The sequence below is a fragment of the Lactuca saligna genome, chromosome 1, assembly GCF_052625555.1.
Source record: "Lactuca saligna cultivar CGN05327 chromosome 1, ASM5262555v1, whole genome shotgun sequence".
Lineage (NCBI taxonomy): Eukaryota > Viridiplantae > Streptophyta > Magnoliopsida > Asterales > Asteraceae > Lactuca > Lactuca saligna.
In genome coordinates this window covers 105,679,537-105,698,053 of record NC_136417.1, presented here as the reverse complement: position 1 = coordinate 105,698,053, position 18,517 = coordinate 105,679,537, and the positions used below count along the sequence as shown (strand labels likewise).

General features: G+C 33.0%; 1 protein-coding gene across 3 annotated transcripts; it reads right to left on the bottom strand.

Annotated features, from left to right (window-relative positions):
• Positions 1 to 5,406: 5,406 nt before the first annotated feature.
• PPH (pheophytinase) lies at positions 5,407 to 11,309 on the bottom strand. Of its 3 annotated transcripts, none has more exons than XM_078991353.1 (6): positions 11,154 to 11,309; positions 10,099 to 10,796; positions 8,786 to 9,012; positions 8,172 to 8,363; positions 6,988 to 7,144; positions 5,407 to 5,784 (listed from the first exon to the last, which is right to left on the bottom strand). In XM_078991353.1, the coding sequence occupies exons 2-6, from the start codon at positions 10,783 to 10,785 to the stop codon at positions 5,545 to 5,547; spliced, it is 1,503 nt and encodes a 500-aa protein (XP_078847479.1). In that variant the 5' UTR covers positions 10,786 to 10,796; positions 11,154 to 11,309; the 3' UTR covers positions 5,407 to 5,544. The 3 variants fall into 3 exon arrangements, with proteins under 3 accessions (XP_078847479.1, XP_078847484.1, XP_078847487.1); XM_078991358.1 differs by lacking the exon at positions 11,154 to 11,309 and adding an exon at positions 10,999 to 11,145; XM_078991361.1 differs by lacking the exon at positions 11,154 to 11,309 and adding an exon at positions 10,995 to 11,132.
• Positions 11,310 to 18,517: the final 7,208 nt, after the last annotated feature.

Below are 18,517 nucleotides of genomic sequence, written 5' to 3'. Positions count from 1 at the left end.
GGTAAAAAGAAAGTAGAATGTGAAAAGAACAAAATTTGTAACCGTTTTCAGGGTAGCCTCGCATCCTATTTATAGGAGACCAAAGCTCCTCATTACGTTGGGCGTAATTCCAGGTACGCGGGGCGTACTGCCTCACACATCTCTTCGTTGGGCGTAACCTCGTATGTTGGACGTACGAAGTGGATCAGTTCGGACGCGTCAATGCTACGACACGTGTCTCTCATGCGAAGGAGTAGGGGGTGATTGACTCCGGATCACGTACATGAGTACGTTGGGCGTACTCCTTCGGTACGCTGGAGGTACTCCCTCGGACCAGCCTCGAAGTGTGTGCCCTAAACTTCAAAAATTCGTAACTTTCGCATATGAACTCCATTTTTTGATGTTCTTTACATCCACGCGTAGGTGAAATTATGCTCTACAACTTTCATTTAGACTCCGTCGACCAGTTTTGACTTTATATTTAAAGTTATATTTTTAACAGGCCTGGACATGAAAAGTCCGTTAAAAATTCTTAACTTCTTCATCCGACGTCTGTTTTCGTCTACTTTTTTACCATTATATTACAATCGACAAGATCTTCGATTCTCGTCTAGGTTGTGTCGGTCCGAGTTTCGGGCTGCAAACTGTTATGCCAAATCTTAGAAAATTCATAACTTCCTAATATGAAGTCAGATTTGGACATTCTTTTTATGTACGCTCTCGGTATAATGAACACTACGACTTTTGTTTGTATTGGTAAAAAGCACTCTATCGTAAATTCACTTTTTACGTCGTACAGAGTTGTGTTGGTTCTGTCGCGAACTTCGACAGGTCATAACTTCTTCATTATAACTTGGATTTCGGTATTCTTATATCTCCAGAATCCTTGTTTCAACCACTACAACTTCCTTCACAGATATCGGGTTTATCTAATAATTATTTCTGATGCTTATTTTTATCCTTAATTAATTAAATCATAATAAATAAGTATAAGCACATAATATTCAAATAATACATCTTTATTATTTTAAAATAAGTTACAAATGTTGACCTAGGCTATTACATCATCATTAATGTTTAGCCTATAAACACGGGCGTTACATTGAGGCTAGGGGTTTCACGGTGGGGCAGACTGCTTTAAAAACTGCTACAGACAAAGTCACAAAACATGAGAAATCGTGCATGGAAAATCAACTCATATTCATACCATTTGCATTTGATACGTTTGGTTTCCTCGCGTCAGATACGGTGGAGCTGCTTAATAGAGTACAAAGGATCATACATAACAATGTTATATCATCTAGATCTATGGATGTAGTCTTCAAAAGAATTAGTTTTACCATATAAAAATGTTTATCGGCGTAGCTTGTCCATTTGTCATCTTACTCGTTGTACAATGATAATTAAATTAATAAAAATTATTCATGTTTGTTATATATAGGTGGCAAGAGTTATGACAGTGGTAAGAAAACATCGTATAGTGAGGTGAGTTTCCCTTTGAACAATTGAACTTATAAAACTTGAGTTTATAAACATATGATATTGTATATAAGCTCTTTATAAAATATGATATATAATATCATTTATATTTAACGTCAAGCGTGATTTTGTTGTAAATTCATTATTCATATCAGACTTTTTCTATGCTTTTTGAAGCTTTATGAATTATAGTGGTATGTAGGTGGCTCTTGTGATGGTCTAGTCTCATTACTCTTGGTACGGAGATTACGGAGGATCACTATATTAAAGTAGTAACACACTCAATGACATAAATAACTGTGATTCTTGTTTTTTCTCTCCAATACTAGCCATTACATAATGGATACTTTAAAAAATTAAGGTAAAATATTAAGTGATGTCTTCAAATCACTTTTTGGTGTTGGAAGTGAGCAAAATTTTCAAAGTACATATAATATTTTAATTAGAAAAACTTAAAAATAGAATGCTATAATTGACTAGATTTTATATAATATTATGGTTGATATTTCAGAAATTGAAAGTACAGTAAATCTAGAGATATGTCTAATCCCTTTCCAATAGCCGTATAAAAAATTAGGAAATGTGGTAAGAAAAAAAAGTTCAAATTGGTTTAGTAGTTGTTATCTCATTGGATAGCACCATTCAAGCTTGTGATAAGTCAACAAGTTTCTTAAAATTTTAAATAATTAAAAATTCCCTCCATTATTTATTTCTCATTTTTTTTCATAACAGATTCATTTTTTCTTGCAAACTAAATACAACAGCATGAAACTGTCAAAAAAATACGGATTTAAAGGAGTGTATCAAGGTTTTTACTTCTTTTTTAAAGCATCTCCAATTTAATCGTATTTTCTATTATTTTCCTCATTCTCCTAGAATTTTTCCCCATTTATTCTCATGTTTCGGGAGAAATGAATAGTATAACACCAAATATGTTGTTATACTATTCATTTCTCCCAAAATAGGGATGAACTTTGAGTTGTCAGTATTCGTCTATTTTTTTATATATTTATATGTTTCTAATTTATTTTTATCTACTAATTATAATTTAAATGTAATATTTAATGCTTATGATATTTTGTTTATATTAAACTATCTTATTTAATTATAAAATAGAAGTCAGTTGGAGATGGTCTTAGATGATAATGTGTGAGGTTTGGAGCTACATGATTCGAACACTTTTACAATTTTATCAACAATATATTTTATTGAATTGTTATGTTTATCACGGGAGATCAACCTACTTGTTGGAATAATTTGATCACGGGAGGTCAAACATCCAGTAGAAACTACACAACTTGTTTAATTTTTGTATAAATATGTATCTATACAACAATTTTCATGCACAAATAAAAAAATGGAAACATTTTCATGCAATTTTTATTAAATGGACCGTTTTACATAGGTACATCTTTACCCCTTAATTATTTAAATAAATAATTAACAAAAAAAAAATCAATGTAAACATACTTACAAGTTATCAAAATTACAAACCTTGAGTTGATTCAACATAAAATGTTACTCAACTTCAAAAAAGTCGTGATTTCTTAAACCTATAACTTTTTATATTAATCATCAAATCCTTTTCCTTTTTCTTATCCTTCCTCTTTTTTTCTGTGGTGATATTTTACAAAAGGAAATCCTTTAAGAGAAGTTATCGATCTTTCTGTTAACAGGTGCCCATGCTGCTATAGTTTGGTCCCCTCACTAAAGCTGTTTGTTGCCTGGGAATGTTCTTTTCAGCTGCTAGTGATTTACATTTTATTTCTTACAATGATAGTGATATATTGGCTAAGTTATCTTTATTCATATCAAGATATTCCTTTACTTCTTAGGTAAAATGCCAATTTCGTGGTTGTCTATATTTTGTCTTGTATAGATGATGTTAGACATTTCTTATGTAATGTTGTCGTATTTTATTTTATATCTTTTGAATATTAATATTTCTAATTTGAGACAGTTTTATGTTTTTAAAAAAATGAACAATCATTGGACTTGTATGTTTTCCTAATTTTATTTTAATGATGATTGAAATACATAACATATTTAATTGGGTTTAAGTTTATTTTTATTTATTTTTTGAAATTTTAAATGGTTCATTTCGTTTATTAAATATATTGGGTTGGGAAAAAAGATAAACGATTCAACTCAATTTCAATCCGATTATTAAATAGATTGGACGGGGTTGAGAATTCACAAGTTAAACAGGTTGTGTTGTGTGAAGATTTTCAATCGATATATATATATATATATATATATATATATATATATATATATATATATATATATATATATATATATATATATATATATATATATATATATATATAAAAAAGCAAAACTTTAGCTTATGTTGATTATGGGCAAATAAGGCAATTTCAAGAAAGGTAGTCAAACCATGCAAAAATATTGATTTATTAACAAATCTACTTATGTCCTACAAAGGAAATGCAGGAGCCGGAACCGGACCGCAATCGAACCCGAACCGGAATGGAATCGGAACCGGGATTAATAATAAGGTCTGGTTACCGGTTCTCCATTTTTATGAAAGCCGGTCCTGGTTTTTAAGACCGGAACCGGTTTAACATTTTTTCCCTTTTTATAAAATACGCATAACTCACTCATACGAAGTTGGAATTATTTGATTTTTTCCAACATGTAATTTGGAGTTTGTAAATCATTTTTTACTGTACAAACATATGTTTTTGTTAGATATTGAATCAGATATATGCCTCGAAAGAAAGAATATTGATGTTGTGTTCTTTGTATTTCAACATTTTTTTTTTGTTTTTTTATTCTGTCCCATTTTTTAAAATGAGCATAACTCATTTATATGACGTTTGAATTGCTTAATTTTTTTCCCAGAATGTAATTTGGTGTTTGTAGTTCATTTTAGACTATAAAAACTTATATTTTGGTTAGATATTTAATCAGTTATAGACCTCAGAAGACAACATATCTATGCTGTATATTTTCTGTTTCAACATTTTTTTTTTGAGGATCTGTCTCGCTTTTAAAATGCGCATAACTCACTCATACAAAGTCGGAATCACTTGATTCTTTTTTCATCATGTAATTTATTGATTATACTTCAATTTAGAATGTAAAAAGTTTTAATTTGTTAAATATTGAATTATTTACAAGCTCCGAAAGATAGCATATCATCTATAATATTTCAACCAGTTCTAATTTGAAAAATAACCAAAAAACCGGGATCGAGACCGGAACCGACGGTCCGGTTCCCGATTCTTAGAATATAGGAAAACCGGTTCCGGTTCCAAATTGGTCCGATTCTAAAGTTGATCCCTACATGAAACTATGTATGTGTACACTAGACTTACTAGAATAACATGATGGACAAAAATAGTGAACTTTTATCCCACTTAAAAAAAGAGTAAATTACACGAATGGTCCCTATGGTTTAGGGTAATTTGCACGTTTGGTCCATAACTTATTTTTTTAACTCGGAAAGTCCCTACTGTTTGTTTTTGTTACACGCTTGGTCCCTATCTTACCTAAAAAGACTATTTTGCGCTTGATTTTTTAATTTATTTAAATAAACATACTCTCAACCCCACTCCACTCACCTTACCCTACCTATCCCATCATCTTTCCCTAATCAAATAATAGTTTTTTTAGGTAAGATAGGGACCAAACGCGTAACAAAAACAAATAGAAGGGACCAAACACGTAACAAAAACAAACAGTAAGACCTTCCGAGTTAAAAAATTTAGGGACCAAACGTGCAAATTACCCAAACCATAGGAACCATTCGTGTAATTTACTCTAAAAAAAATAGCCAACCAACATATTGACCTTATTCCATTTTGTACATACAAGATTATTTAGACTTCTTTAGTTTACCTAAGACAAAACATGCAAAGATTTAAAAAAAAAAAATGATACAAAGACTCGTACTCGATCTCTGGTTCGTACAAAAGACATAAATACCAAAATAACCCTAGAAAGCGAGTGTGTGGCATAGTATATAAACAATTTGATTTCATTTTTATGTACATCTAAAAATATGAATACTACACTTCAATATATTACATTATATGCATATATGTGCCCAAAAATCTCCAATCACCTCAACTTAAAAGACAAATCTTGTATTTGTGTATTAACAAAAGAACTAAACTTGCTCCACATTGAAAACTCGGACCCATAAAACCACACCCTCACTGATTTTTTGGTTCCGTCTCTTACGTATTCTAAATCTTTGGCAACATCATATCGACCGCTTTCATCATCAAGTAAAGGCAATGCAATAAAACCTTGTGACTCCAAGTTTTTTATCCAACCGCGTAATAAATAATTCACAACCTATAAATTATTTAAACAAAAAAAAAAGTTTTCAGGCATAAAACAAAAGTGAAGATTTAGGCTATGTTAGGTGGATCAGCTGAAAAACTAGCTGCTAGATGAAAAGTTAGCAGATAAAAAATAGCATGTGGTAAAACTAGCTAATAAGCCAACTGAAATGCGTAAAATGACATAAAGGACATGAAGGAGATTGAGTTTTATTCATTTACTTTTTTTTTTCTTATAATAAATAAAGAGTAAATTACTGAAATCTTTCTTATGGTTGGTCAAAGTTACACTTTGGGTCTCTAACTTTATGTATGTAAGGGACAAAAAACACAACGAAATCAAACCACAGGGACGATCTGAGTGCAAAAAAAAAAAAAGTTAGAGACCAAGCGTGCAATTTTGACCAAACCATAGGGACAATTTCAGTAATTTACTCTAAATAAAAAGGTATATTTTGGAAAATTTAAGAAATCGCAATAAAAATGTTTAAAGATTGCTTTTAAAATAACTTTTTGACTTTTAGTTTTTTGAAAAAGTTAAAAGATTTAAAATATGTTTGGGAATTAAAAAAGAACTTTTGAAAATAACTTTTTGTCAAGAAGAAAAAGAAGTCTTTTCAAAAGTCATGAAATTGTATTTTTTTGTGACTTTTGCATTTTAAAAGGTAAAAAGCATTCAAAAGTCAACAAATTTCATCCAAACATTTTTTAAAACCAACTTTTAACTTTTACTCCTTAAAAGAACTTTTATAAAAAAAGACTTTTTGCTTTGAAAAGAAATCCCAAACACCCCCTAAGTCTTATTATTGCTTTTCAATTTTTTTTTTTTTTTTTTTTTTTTTTTGGGGGGGGGGGGGGGGGGATATGGAGGGGAATGTTTAATAAATTACATTTTTGGTCCCTGGGTATAAATGTTTTTCTTTTTTCAATTTTGGTGTTCTAAAAAGTTCTCATGCAATTTCAGTCCTTATTTGAGGTTTTGGTAGCATTTTTGGTCCCTGTTCCAAGTAAAATGACTATATTTTTGATAAAATAATTTCAAAACCAGTTATAATTACAGACCAAATATAGTCGTTGCACCAAAAAACCTAAAATAAGGACCAAAATTGCAAGAGAAAACTTTTTGGGACCAAAGTTGAAAAAATAAGTGATACTCAAGGACCAAAAATAAGTACATTGCTATTTTTTGCATTTTATAAAAAAAAAAGTTACATACCTCAGGAACTTCATCATGAGGGCAATGGCCTGCAGGGCTAATTTGGTAATAAGGAGCATCAGGCAACTGCCTCTTCACTTGTAGACCCCAAATGGGTCTAACCCATGGATCTTCTTTTCCATACATAAGGCATATGGGTATGCCATGAATTTTACATCTACAATTACAAATAATAACAAACAAATAATATTAGTAATGTCAATAAATAATATTAAACAGGGACAATTTCTTTAATTTTGTCTTGCACATAGGGAACATTTCTGTACATTTGTCTTATACAAGGACTATTTCTAATAATTTTATCTTACACAAGGATCATTTCTGTAACTTTATCTTCCACAGGGATCATTTCTGTAACTTCTTCTATTTCCTACAGAGGAACCATTTCTGTAATTTTGTCTTATACAGGGATCGTTTCTGTAATTTTGTTACAAAGGGACCATTTCTGTAATTTTGTCTTATACAGGGATCGTTTCTGTAATTTTGTTACAAAGGGACCATTTCTGTAATTTTGTCTTATACAGGGATCGCGTCTGTAATTTTGTTAGAGGGACCATTTCTGTCATTTTGTGTTTGACACACAGGGACATTTCTGTAACTTTATCTTAGAGGGATCATTTCTGTAATTTTGTCTTATACAAGGACTATTCTACAAGTTTGTTACACAGTTACCATTTCTGTAACTTTATCATACACAGGGATCATTTCTGTAATTTCCTCTATTTCCTACAGAGTAACCATTTCTGTAATTTTGTATTATACACGGATTGTTTCTGTAACTTTGTTACAGAAGGACCATTTCTGTAATTTTTTCTCACAGAAAGACCATTTCTGTCATTATGTATTTGAAACACAGGGACATTTCGGTAACTTTGTTTCAACAAAGGGACCATTTCTGTCATTTTATCTATTTGAATACTACAGGGACCAAAAGTGCAAAAAACTAAAAAGACACTTTAGCTTGAATCAACCTTATCAACAATATGACATTTTGAAAAATGTTAAATAGATAACGTCAACATAGAGAAAAATAAGGAGAGAAATTTCTGTTAATATTAGTTCATCAAAAAGACGTTAATACCCTCAGCATAATCATTATCTAAGAAAGCCTCAAATAACTTTTTAAATCCAGTATAACAAATGCAGCGTATATAAAATAAAATATAATATAATATAGTGCATACCTAGATAAAGCCTCCCCAAAAGATACTTCTCCTTGAGGAGCCAACATTATAGATGCAAACGATGCAAGAGCAGCTGGATGCTCTGTTATTTCAAGTATCCGAGAAAACACCTTATCCACATTTGTAGAATGATCCGCATAAACTTGCTTCAATATCTCCCCAATAGTTCTAGGATCCCTTATTTTCTCCCAACTATATACATATAAAAAAAAAAATCAAAATTTTTAATAACCTAGAATCTATTTAGTCCTAAGCTATTTCCATTTTTCTTTTTAACCCCCTAAACATTTAATTCTATTCAATAGGCCAATTTAAATCCAATGCGTTCACAATTACACCATCGAGAGCAATTTAAACCGGCAATAAACATGATGTGGCATCCTATGTGGCATATAGTAATAAAAAAGTCCACATGGCTAGCGCCATGTGGACATCATTTGAACAAATATGCCACGTAGATGCCACGTCATATTTATTGCCAGTTTAAATTGCTCCTGATGGTGTAATTGTGAACGCATTAGATTTTGATTGGCCTATTGAATAGAATTAAATATTTAGGGGGTTAAAAAGCAAAATGGAAATAGTTTGTGGGTATATAGTAAGTAGCAACTTACACAATTTCGATGATTTTTTTGACACGTGGAGGAAGAGGAAAAGTCCCAGTTGAGGGGAATAATTGTGATAGTTTTGGAGATCTTATAGGGTTTGGGAAAAATCCCCAAAATGGTGTTGCGTTGAGTAGTGTAACGCCTTTTACTAAATTAGGGTTACATGCTGCAAAGTAAAGTGCGACATATCCCCCTAGTGAATTTCCCACTATGTAAACGGGTTCCTTGATGACCTGTAATATATATTTATCAAATTAAATTAGAGCGTATAAAATCTCAATAATTTAATGTGATCGATACAAAAAACATTATAGTTAAGTTGCTAAATTGATAATATGGTGAAATTGTATTGTGTTTGTTTGTGTTTTGCTATTTTTTAGAATGAGTAATTCGGGAAAATGATTTTTTAAGTGATTAAAAAATGGATAGTTGTTTAATCACAATAGATATTAGTGAAGTAAGTGAAATCGATAAAAGGATTATAATACAAAAATAAAAAATGTATTTTCACCATTTCACTGCATATAATAGAGGAATGTTGTATTGTAATTATGGGCAAAAATAACCAAAATAAAGAAAAACATGTTTACTTTCATCATTTTATCCATTTGTGAACCTAACTATTTTATATAGTGACTAAATCAATATACATGTTTTGACCTTTTGTACTGATTAAACCATTTAACTTATTTTGACTTGTTAAAAACCATTTTCCTGTTAACCCAGTTTTTTTTTTTTTTTTTTTTTTTAAAGCAAAACTCAAAATAACACAATGAACTTTCAACATTTATGAAATTAACAACCTAAACTATTACTTTTTATTAGGGAAAATTTCTGATAAAATCCCAATATTTTGGGTCAGTTTACAATTTAATCCCACCATTTATTTTTTAAACAAAAAAATCCCGATTATCTAAATTTTATATGACAATCTGTCGATTTCTCTGTTGAAAAAAATAAGGACTCTTTCGTCAATTTGAACAAAATATAAAATAATCAGAACTTTTTCAGTTCAAAAAATAAAAGTTGGGATTAAACCGTAAACTGACCCAAAATATTGGAACTCTATCCCAAAATATTGGAACTCTATCGAAGATTTCCCTTTTTATTATCATCATGATAATAATAGTTCATTGACTAAATCCCTAAAAACAATAGTTCAGTGGCTAAATCAATAAAATAATGAAAGTATAACTTGTATGTCTTCTTTATTTATCACTATAGAAAAATACTTAAGTGGCTAATTAAATAAAACGATACTATATTTTTCCCTATAATCATCATATGCAATTACTAATTATCATATCATATCCAATTACCTCTTCTATAAAATACCGAACTTGTTCTTGCCACAAATCAATAGAATAAACAAGATCATCTGCCCAAGGTTCAGTTTCATCTCCAAATCCCCACATAAAATTTTTACCAATTTCTAAATCACCATTACTCTGAGTAGGATCCTCACATGGCAATGACATACCCTGACCTAGAAAATCCATCGCCCAAACACCATAATCCTTTCCAAGATCCTTCAACTGTTTTTCATAATGAAAAGATCCCACACCAAATCCAGGAAGAAAAAGAATCTGAGGTGAATCCAAGTTTCTAGATCCCGATCTTTCATAATGGATTCTAAACTTCGGCTTCCATTCCCATTCACCACTCCTAACAGGAGCACTAACATCGCCTTTTGAATCATCTGGTAAGCCTGGGATTACAACTTTCGGTATTGAAACATTTGGTTGCCTTCTTTTCGTTACGTTTTCTAGGGTTTCGTCTCCATTGATAACACCTTCAGCGCCTTTGATCGTGTTTAATGGTGTTGATTTACGAACAGTTTTGTAATTGTTTAGGCGAAAGGTAGATGGAAGAGAAGTATGAAGAAATTTATGTTTTCTTCTTCTTGAGAACTTCGATGGGAGCGAATCTAGGGTTTTCTCGGGAAAATTATGTCGTAAAGTTGCAAGATGATAACATGGCGTTGAATGACTGGATATGATCTCCATACTAACAAGTTCTGAAATTATCAATAATTTGTGTTAAAACATAACAAATATCCGAAAAGCAGACATCTTTTTGGATATGAAATCGATTAATATTTCGTTGCTAATTAGTTTAAAAAAATCTAATCGAAATCAAAATATGAATGATCTAACTCCTTGAACAACAGCTCCAACTAACAAAAAAGTAAAATTAGGTGTGAATTTAATCATACTTACTATAAGCAGGAGTTAAGAAGTGGATCTAGCACTTAACAGAGCATTAATTATGCAGCTATTAAAGAGCAATCATACTTGAAGCAGGAGGAATCGGATTGGTATGAAACTAAAGCATAAATTTATAATAAATGAAGAGAAAAAAGACATGGATTTACCTCCGATTGTGAGTGGAATTTTATTTCTGGAAGCAAAAGGTTTGAATAACGTGTAGGTATGGTGGAAAATTGGACAGAGGAGACTGCGACTGATGCCCAGAAATGGCGTGTGAGTTTAAGCTATCTACGAAACCAACGACAATGATATTTGTCATTGTTCGCAAACCGACTAGTATGTGTCGATGTGTTATCTTATTTGATCATTAGATTTTTTTTTTTTAATTTTGTATTAATTTGGGGAAATTGATTTTAATCATTCGTTTGTGGTTTTTCTTTTTGAAAAACATAACTACTTATAATTTTATTTTTGAACAATATGATCATTTTGTTCGGAGTGTTGATTTTGGGACCCGGACCCTGAAATAAGTAAATGAGTAAAAGTGTAAAACGGTGTGACATCGTGATGTGGTCTATATAGAAGTGAGTAAAAACCGAACCGCAATCCAAAAATCCGAAAAAACCGTATAAATCGAAATCGAAAAAATGAAACCAAAATGAAAACTGACGGTGCGGTTTTTAGTTTTGTAAAAACCAAAAATACTCGGTGCGGTGCGGTTTTTAGTCTCGAAAAAACCGCAAAAACCCGAACTGCACCGCATATATATATATATATATATATATATATATATATATATATATATATATATATATATATATTAAGTGTTGATATTTGTAAGAACGTATGACAATTAAATGTTCTATAAATATAAATATCTATCTTATCCAATCAGAAGATGATTGCTCTTCTGGTAGTATAGCTGGTAGCTCTGCTTATGCTAGCTCTCTTCTTTCTTAGTATATTTTTAAGCATACATTCAATGGTATTTATAATAACAAATAATGTTTATGATATTTTTTACCATTTAAATATAAAGAATACTACTGATATAGTATAATTTTTATGAATACATTAGTTGGTATTATCATGATTCATATGTATTTGTAAAACAAATATTATATTAAATTCGTATTATATTTAAACATTGGAAACATATTGGATGACTGGTTATATAATTTGATTTCAAATCAAGAGGTGGTGGTATCAGTTTATCTTCAATAAATGATTAAGACGTCTCATCTGAGTCAAAGTAACTCGCTGGGTTACTTAAGTTTTAGTAAAAAGACAAAACGAAAACAAAAAAAATAAAAAATAAAATAAAATAAATAATAACAAAGTACTGAAAAAAAAAAACGAACCGCAATAAAAAACCGCAAAAACCGAACCGCATAAAAACCAAACGGTGTGGTTTCTAAATTTCAAAAAACCGAAGTTGCGGTTTTCGGTTCGGTTTTGGCCAAAAACCACACCGAACCGCACCATGCTCACCCCTAGGTCTATATATATAACATGTTGGACCTATTGTTTCGAACTTATTGTTTCGAACCTCATTTTAAACTCTAGACTTTTTGTTGCAGACTACATCAATTTCAAAATAATGTTTTTTTTCTATTGCTGAAGAGATTCAATTTTTATGAGCATGTATGGATTCTTTGTATGATTATATGTTAAAGATAAGAGAGTTTCGTTTTTTTGTGTAGATTGATTTGATTACTTAGCTATAATACTTTGAACTAATTTATAATGCGTAGAACATATATGGAATGCATAGAATAGCTTCGGAATCCGAAATGGTGTCTGGAGCACAACCAGTATAGTCTGGAATGGTGTATAGAAAACGGTCATTATAGTGCGGAATGTTGTTCGGAACACTATCCTTTTAGTCTAGAACATGCCGCACCAGCCTAATTTATATTCATTTCATTGTAGCATGACATAACATATGAAGTGGTTATGAATACAACCTACAAATCTGAACTTGGTAGGCAAATCATGGCACGTTTACACCCCCCACCCCCACCCAACGTGCAACCATGCATAAGGCTTCTTGTTTTGGTGCTTATGTTAACATGATGATAGGTGTAGAATGCCATCCGTTACTATGACATTACCTTATATGCAAGGATGCTACTACTCATCCCCGGGTTGAGTTGGAGGAGCTTCTATTCCTGATAGAAAACTATCGGGATTTCTTTGATAGGAGAGCTTTCTACCTTTTTATTGGGTTGCCGTTCGGGGAGTTTTTTTAGCTACTTCATCTTCAACACAGTTTAGACAACGTATCTTTCTATTTGTCTTGGTTCATAGTCAATGAAATTTGTTGACGTTATTCAAGTGTTCAATACTTAACTCCATAGATTATCACACGTTGTGCGAATATGTTTGTTATATGTGTTAGAGTACGATTTTGTGGATGATACGCATGACAACCAATTCAGGATGAATACCTTGCATTGGTCTCTAATTTGGATGATTTTATCATGTATAAAGTTATTTACATTATATTTACTATATGATATCAATGATTCTTTTTGTAACACCCCAAAACCGGAACGTCGGAAACGTTCTGGGGTGGATGACGTCATGTCAAGTATCACAACACATGCATTATAGTAATCAAAGTACAACAAAACATTGCATTAATAGTAATAGTTTTACAAGGTTACATTACAACAATTTAAAGTAATACAAGTAATAAAATAAATGCAGCTTGGTACTAAGCTATCTTCATCAACAGCTCCGGGGATGTACCTGTCTAATGCTAACCTGAGAATACAAGTTATTTGAAAAGCGAGTATCAACATTTTTTTACAAATGCTGGTGAGTTCATAAGCATTTAGTGACATTTCATTCAAATAACTTAAGAAAGTAGTAGTTTAAGAGATTTCAGTGTATTAGAGTCCTTTCCAGAAAATCCTATATTTTCTTTAATAAAAGCAGCCTCCTACCAAGACTGGTCAGTGTAATGTGGTAAGAAGAAGTTTCCCTTGATTGCTAATAATATCAAAATACTGAATTTGATTATTAAAGAAAGCAGAGGCATCAGGGAATAACATATGCCTCAGCAGTGAGGACTGCTGACTAAGGCAAAAGAGTCATAGACTCCAGGAAAGTATCGAACTAACGACACGCCTGGTTCAGTCTAACAAATGGACACACAGACCCCAGAAGGTACCAAATGAAAAGTACAACTGGTAAGGTCTAAAACAGTGAACGCAGACCGAAGATGATACCAAATGAAAGGTACATCTTGCAAGGTCATAACAATGAAGACAGACCGCAGACGATACCAAATGAAAGGTACATCTCGCAAGGTCAAACAGAGATAACAGACCCCAGACAATATCAACTGAAAGATACATCTAGTAAGGTCAAACAGAGATAACAGACCCCAGACAATATCAACTGAAAGATACATCTAGTAAGGTCAAACAGAGATAACAGACCCCAGACAGTATCAACTGAAAGATACATCTAGCAAGGTCAAAACAGTGTGATTCTGAAAAAGGTGACATCAGCATACAATGTAAATCGCTGACGAAATACTGTTACCTTAAAGCCATGAATTATAAGGCAACCCAGGATACTCGTAACCATACTGACTAGAGTACTAGACGCCCTACAAGCATCTATATAATGTGACATTTGTCACCCCTTGGCTTGGTAGGCCGTGGACTGTAGCTAGCAGTCAGGGTGCGGGGTTGTCAATCCCGTATAGGCCTATACACACAATGTCCGCTCTCCCTACAGGAGACTCTGGTTACCAACTAGACGACGGAGAAGGCCGCATCCCGAAGATGCATCCCAAATAGAGGATAGTGTGTTACTAGGAGGGAGTGGGTTTCTTATGTAAGTGTAGACTAGAGGTATAGACTCTTAACTGAATTGACCGAAGAAAACTCGTATGTCTATGCTCGTATACGTAATATATAACTAATGAATTGAATGACCTTCAGATGGACATCCGATCCCACCAGACCACATCTCAACGAAGAAAAGGAAATAGGGCGGGCAAGCCTTCCTAAGTCCTTCAATCATTATTTATATACATCTATACAAGCATAAATATACATCTAACTACGCTTGAGTGTGTATCATACGGTGAAGTATAAGTGTACAGTGGAACATCTGAGTCGTGAAGTATAAGTGTACAGTGGAACATCTGAGTCGTGAAGTATAAGTGTACAGTGGAACATCTGAGTCGTGAAGTATAAGAGTACAGTGGAACGTCTGAGTCGTGAAGTATAAGTGTACAGTGGAACATCTGAGTCGTGAAGTATAAGAGTACAGTGGAACATCCGAGTCGTGAAGTATACGTGTACAGTGTGGGATAATTGAACCATGAAGTATAAGCGTACCAAGTATAAGTGTATCATGAAGCAGAGACGACAATAAGTGATGTAAGAACGTCTATCGAGTATAAGTGGAGTAAAGTCGTTATCCAGTATAAGTGAAGGAGAAATCGTATCACTAAGTAAGAGCGTGAATAAGTATAAGTGTCATCAAGTATAAGCGACTATAGGTATAAGTGAAAGTGTTACCGAGTCAGAGTATAAAATAAGTATAAGTGAAGCAGCAGTGTTTAACAAGTAAAAGTATACGTCAAAAAGGGAAATCTTTAATGAAAAGCCTTTATGTACAGAGAAAATCACAAATTGTATTCCTTTGTAAAATACATTTAAAACCTTAGAGGATCTTTCATAAACCAATTTAGGATGAATTTGAATAAATCAGTATAAGTAAAAGTTATGAAACAGGTAAAAGTCATTTTAGTGTCCCACTCGGTAAAACAGTGTAAAAGTGGTAAAATCTTGTGCATGCGGGTTATCAATCATATGCGATTGACATGATAACTGGCATGTTTAACTTGTATTCCCCCCTATAAAACATTTAAAAGCATTTAAAAGGTTCATTCAGGGGTATGAACTCACCTGGTGTAAGTAGGTCCGACGAAAGTGCCGATTGGGCGTTCGGGGTCACGCAAGGACTTGAACACACACAAGGACCTATTTTAACATATGATAACATATGTTCACATAAAATTAGCATATAATATACTAATTAAACAATTATACACACTCAAAGGAGTGGAAAACACTTTTGGTTGAGTGTTTGGGGTCCCGGGTAGCGTTTACGGGTGCTAAGGGTCTCTTATCAATTGTGGGACTTTGCTATACTCACATATCAAGTGTGTAAATGGATTTAAAACACCAACATGGACCAAACAAGGAGTTTACGGCCCAAGAACAACTCCTAAAGGAGTTTACGACCGTAAACTCTAAATCATTGAGTTTGGTGATGTTTCAAGCCCCTAATGCCTTTCTAGTGATTTCTAATGAAGTTTGATGCTATTTTGGGTGATTAAAACCAACATTTGAGGGGGTTTTGGGGAGTTTACAGCCTAGATAAATTCTTGGGCCGTAAACTCCAAGAAATCCCTCATTTTCCTTGTGTTTAAGCCCTTAGATCCTTCCTAACATTTTATAGAGATAGCCTATGGTCATTTGGGGGACAAAAACTAACTTTTGGGCATGATTTAGGGTGTTTACGGCCTTGAACTTTGTCTGGCCGTAAACTCCTTTCTTTAAATCATTTTGGAGTGTTTCAAGTGTCTAAACTCAAGAGGATAAGTCCTTAAATTATGTAATAAGCCCTAGGATGAGTTTGGTGCACATTTGGGACATTTTGACATGATTTTGAGGAGTTTACGGCCTAAGCTTGTGCTTGGCCCGTAAACTCTTATTTGAGTCCTAAAATCATGCCTTTTAATGTTTAAACACTCCTAGGCTATATCCCCTAATTATTCCCAAGCGTATGGACAAGTTTAGAGGCATGTTTGGCACCATTTTAGGGGTTTACGGCCCTAGAGTGTTCTTGGGCCATAAACTCCTTATACCATGCCTTCTTGGATGATTTTTGGGCTATAAACATAAATTAATACGTTTAGAATAGGCTAGGGTAAGCGGACTTACAATTTGGAAGCGTTTGGTTGCGGATTCTGGGCGAAAACGGGTCTAGAGAGAGAGTATAGAGAGAGAGTGTAAAAAGTCTCCCATTTGACTCCATTCACCCATATATAGGTTTCACAGTCGGGGCTCAGTGGAAATTTTACCCGATACTGCCGTTAAACGGGGCTTTTGGTCGCACCTGATTTAGTGGTCGTAATACAAAACTTGACATCTTCCATCTTAATGGAAATGTGTGTCCTGTGTTTTTATTTCCTTTTATCACGACTTAACGGCTTGTTAAAGGTAATCAAATGGAAATGTTTATTAAATTGACGCCATCTAATTAACGGAACTTTTGAACAGTGGAATATTCCGTTAGCGGTAACGGAGAAATGTAACGGGACAACTTGGGTTGTCACACTTTTAATAGTTAGTAAAATTTAATTGTTGACACAAGTACCCATGGGGAATAGTAATAAAGGATTTAACGTATAGACAATTATATATCATCTTTGATAAGATTGAGGGGCATCTGAACCCTAGCTACCCAAGACTCACTAGTAGACCTCCTTATACTGTGCATGGATTATTTTATGCATTTAAGGTATGTCCATGGTCTTTTCATAAGAGTTTTTAAGCAAAAAGTATTATAAGATTACTATGTTTGTTAGTTGTTTAACATCTTAATTTTGTAGATTTGGATCATGGTGACATTTCCTAACAGTAGGATGTCTGGTACCCTTACATTAAGTGTGATCCCTTGGGCAGTTGCATACCCTCGACTAAGAAAACAATAAATAAACCATGTGTGCTTGATGTTACTAATGTACGTATCTTACTTACTTTTTAATCTATAACATGCTATGACTTATAAGAGAATAATATTTCATTTAGATTTATTTATTGTTTTCTACATCAGCATAGTGAGTCAATCTCAAGTACACAGGTATAACAACATGCATATATTGTACAACTCAATCAGTCATTAAAACAGCCACACAACAAGTCTCATACCAATCGTTTTCCACCATTCATTATCAATATATTATGAATATATTAATTGTTGACTTTTTACCATAGTTGTAACATCTATTATTCAGGTATTCATTTTTAACCTTTGAGATGTACTTTATTTGCAAGATTAGTCCCCTGTGGAAAATTCATAATTTTGGAGTCAGCTAGGGTACGCGGGGCGTACCCGGGTTCGCATTAGTACGTTGTATGTATGCTAGTACGTAGGGCGTACGCAACAAGGGTGAAGACCCTAAATTTTAGGGTTTTGACCCTAATTAAACACAATTATGGCCATATACACCTTGCTATTTTCAGCATCCTTCCTTATTTTGAAACCCTATAGAGTGTTGGTTCATTGTGAAGCTTATAGAGCCATTTTTAGTGCCATTTGGATCTTTTGGGGTAGAAGGAAGAGTATTTGGGTTGTGGTGTTTCACTTAAGGCTTCGAATCCAGCATCTTGTTCCCCTTGTGCACCTTTGTGGAGGTAAAAAGCTTCAACCTTGGTGTAGAAATATTATGGATCTAGTTTTAGCTCAAAGTTGTTCTCCTTTTGTCCCAAAC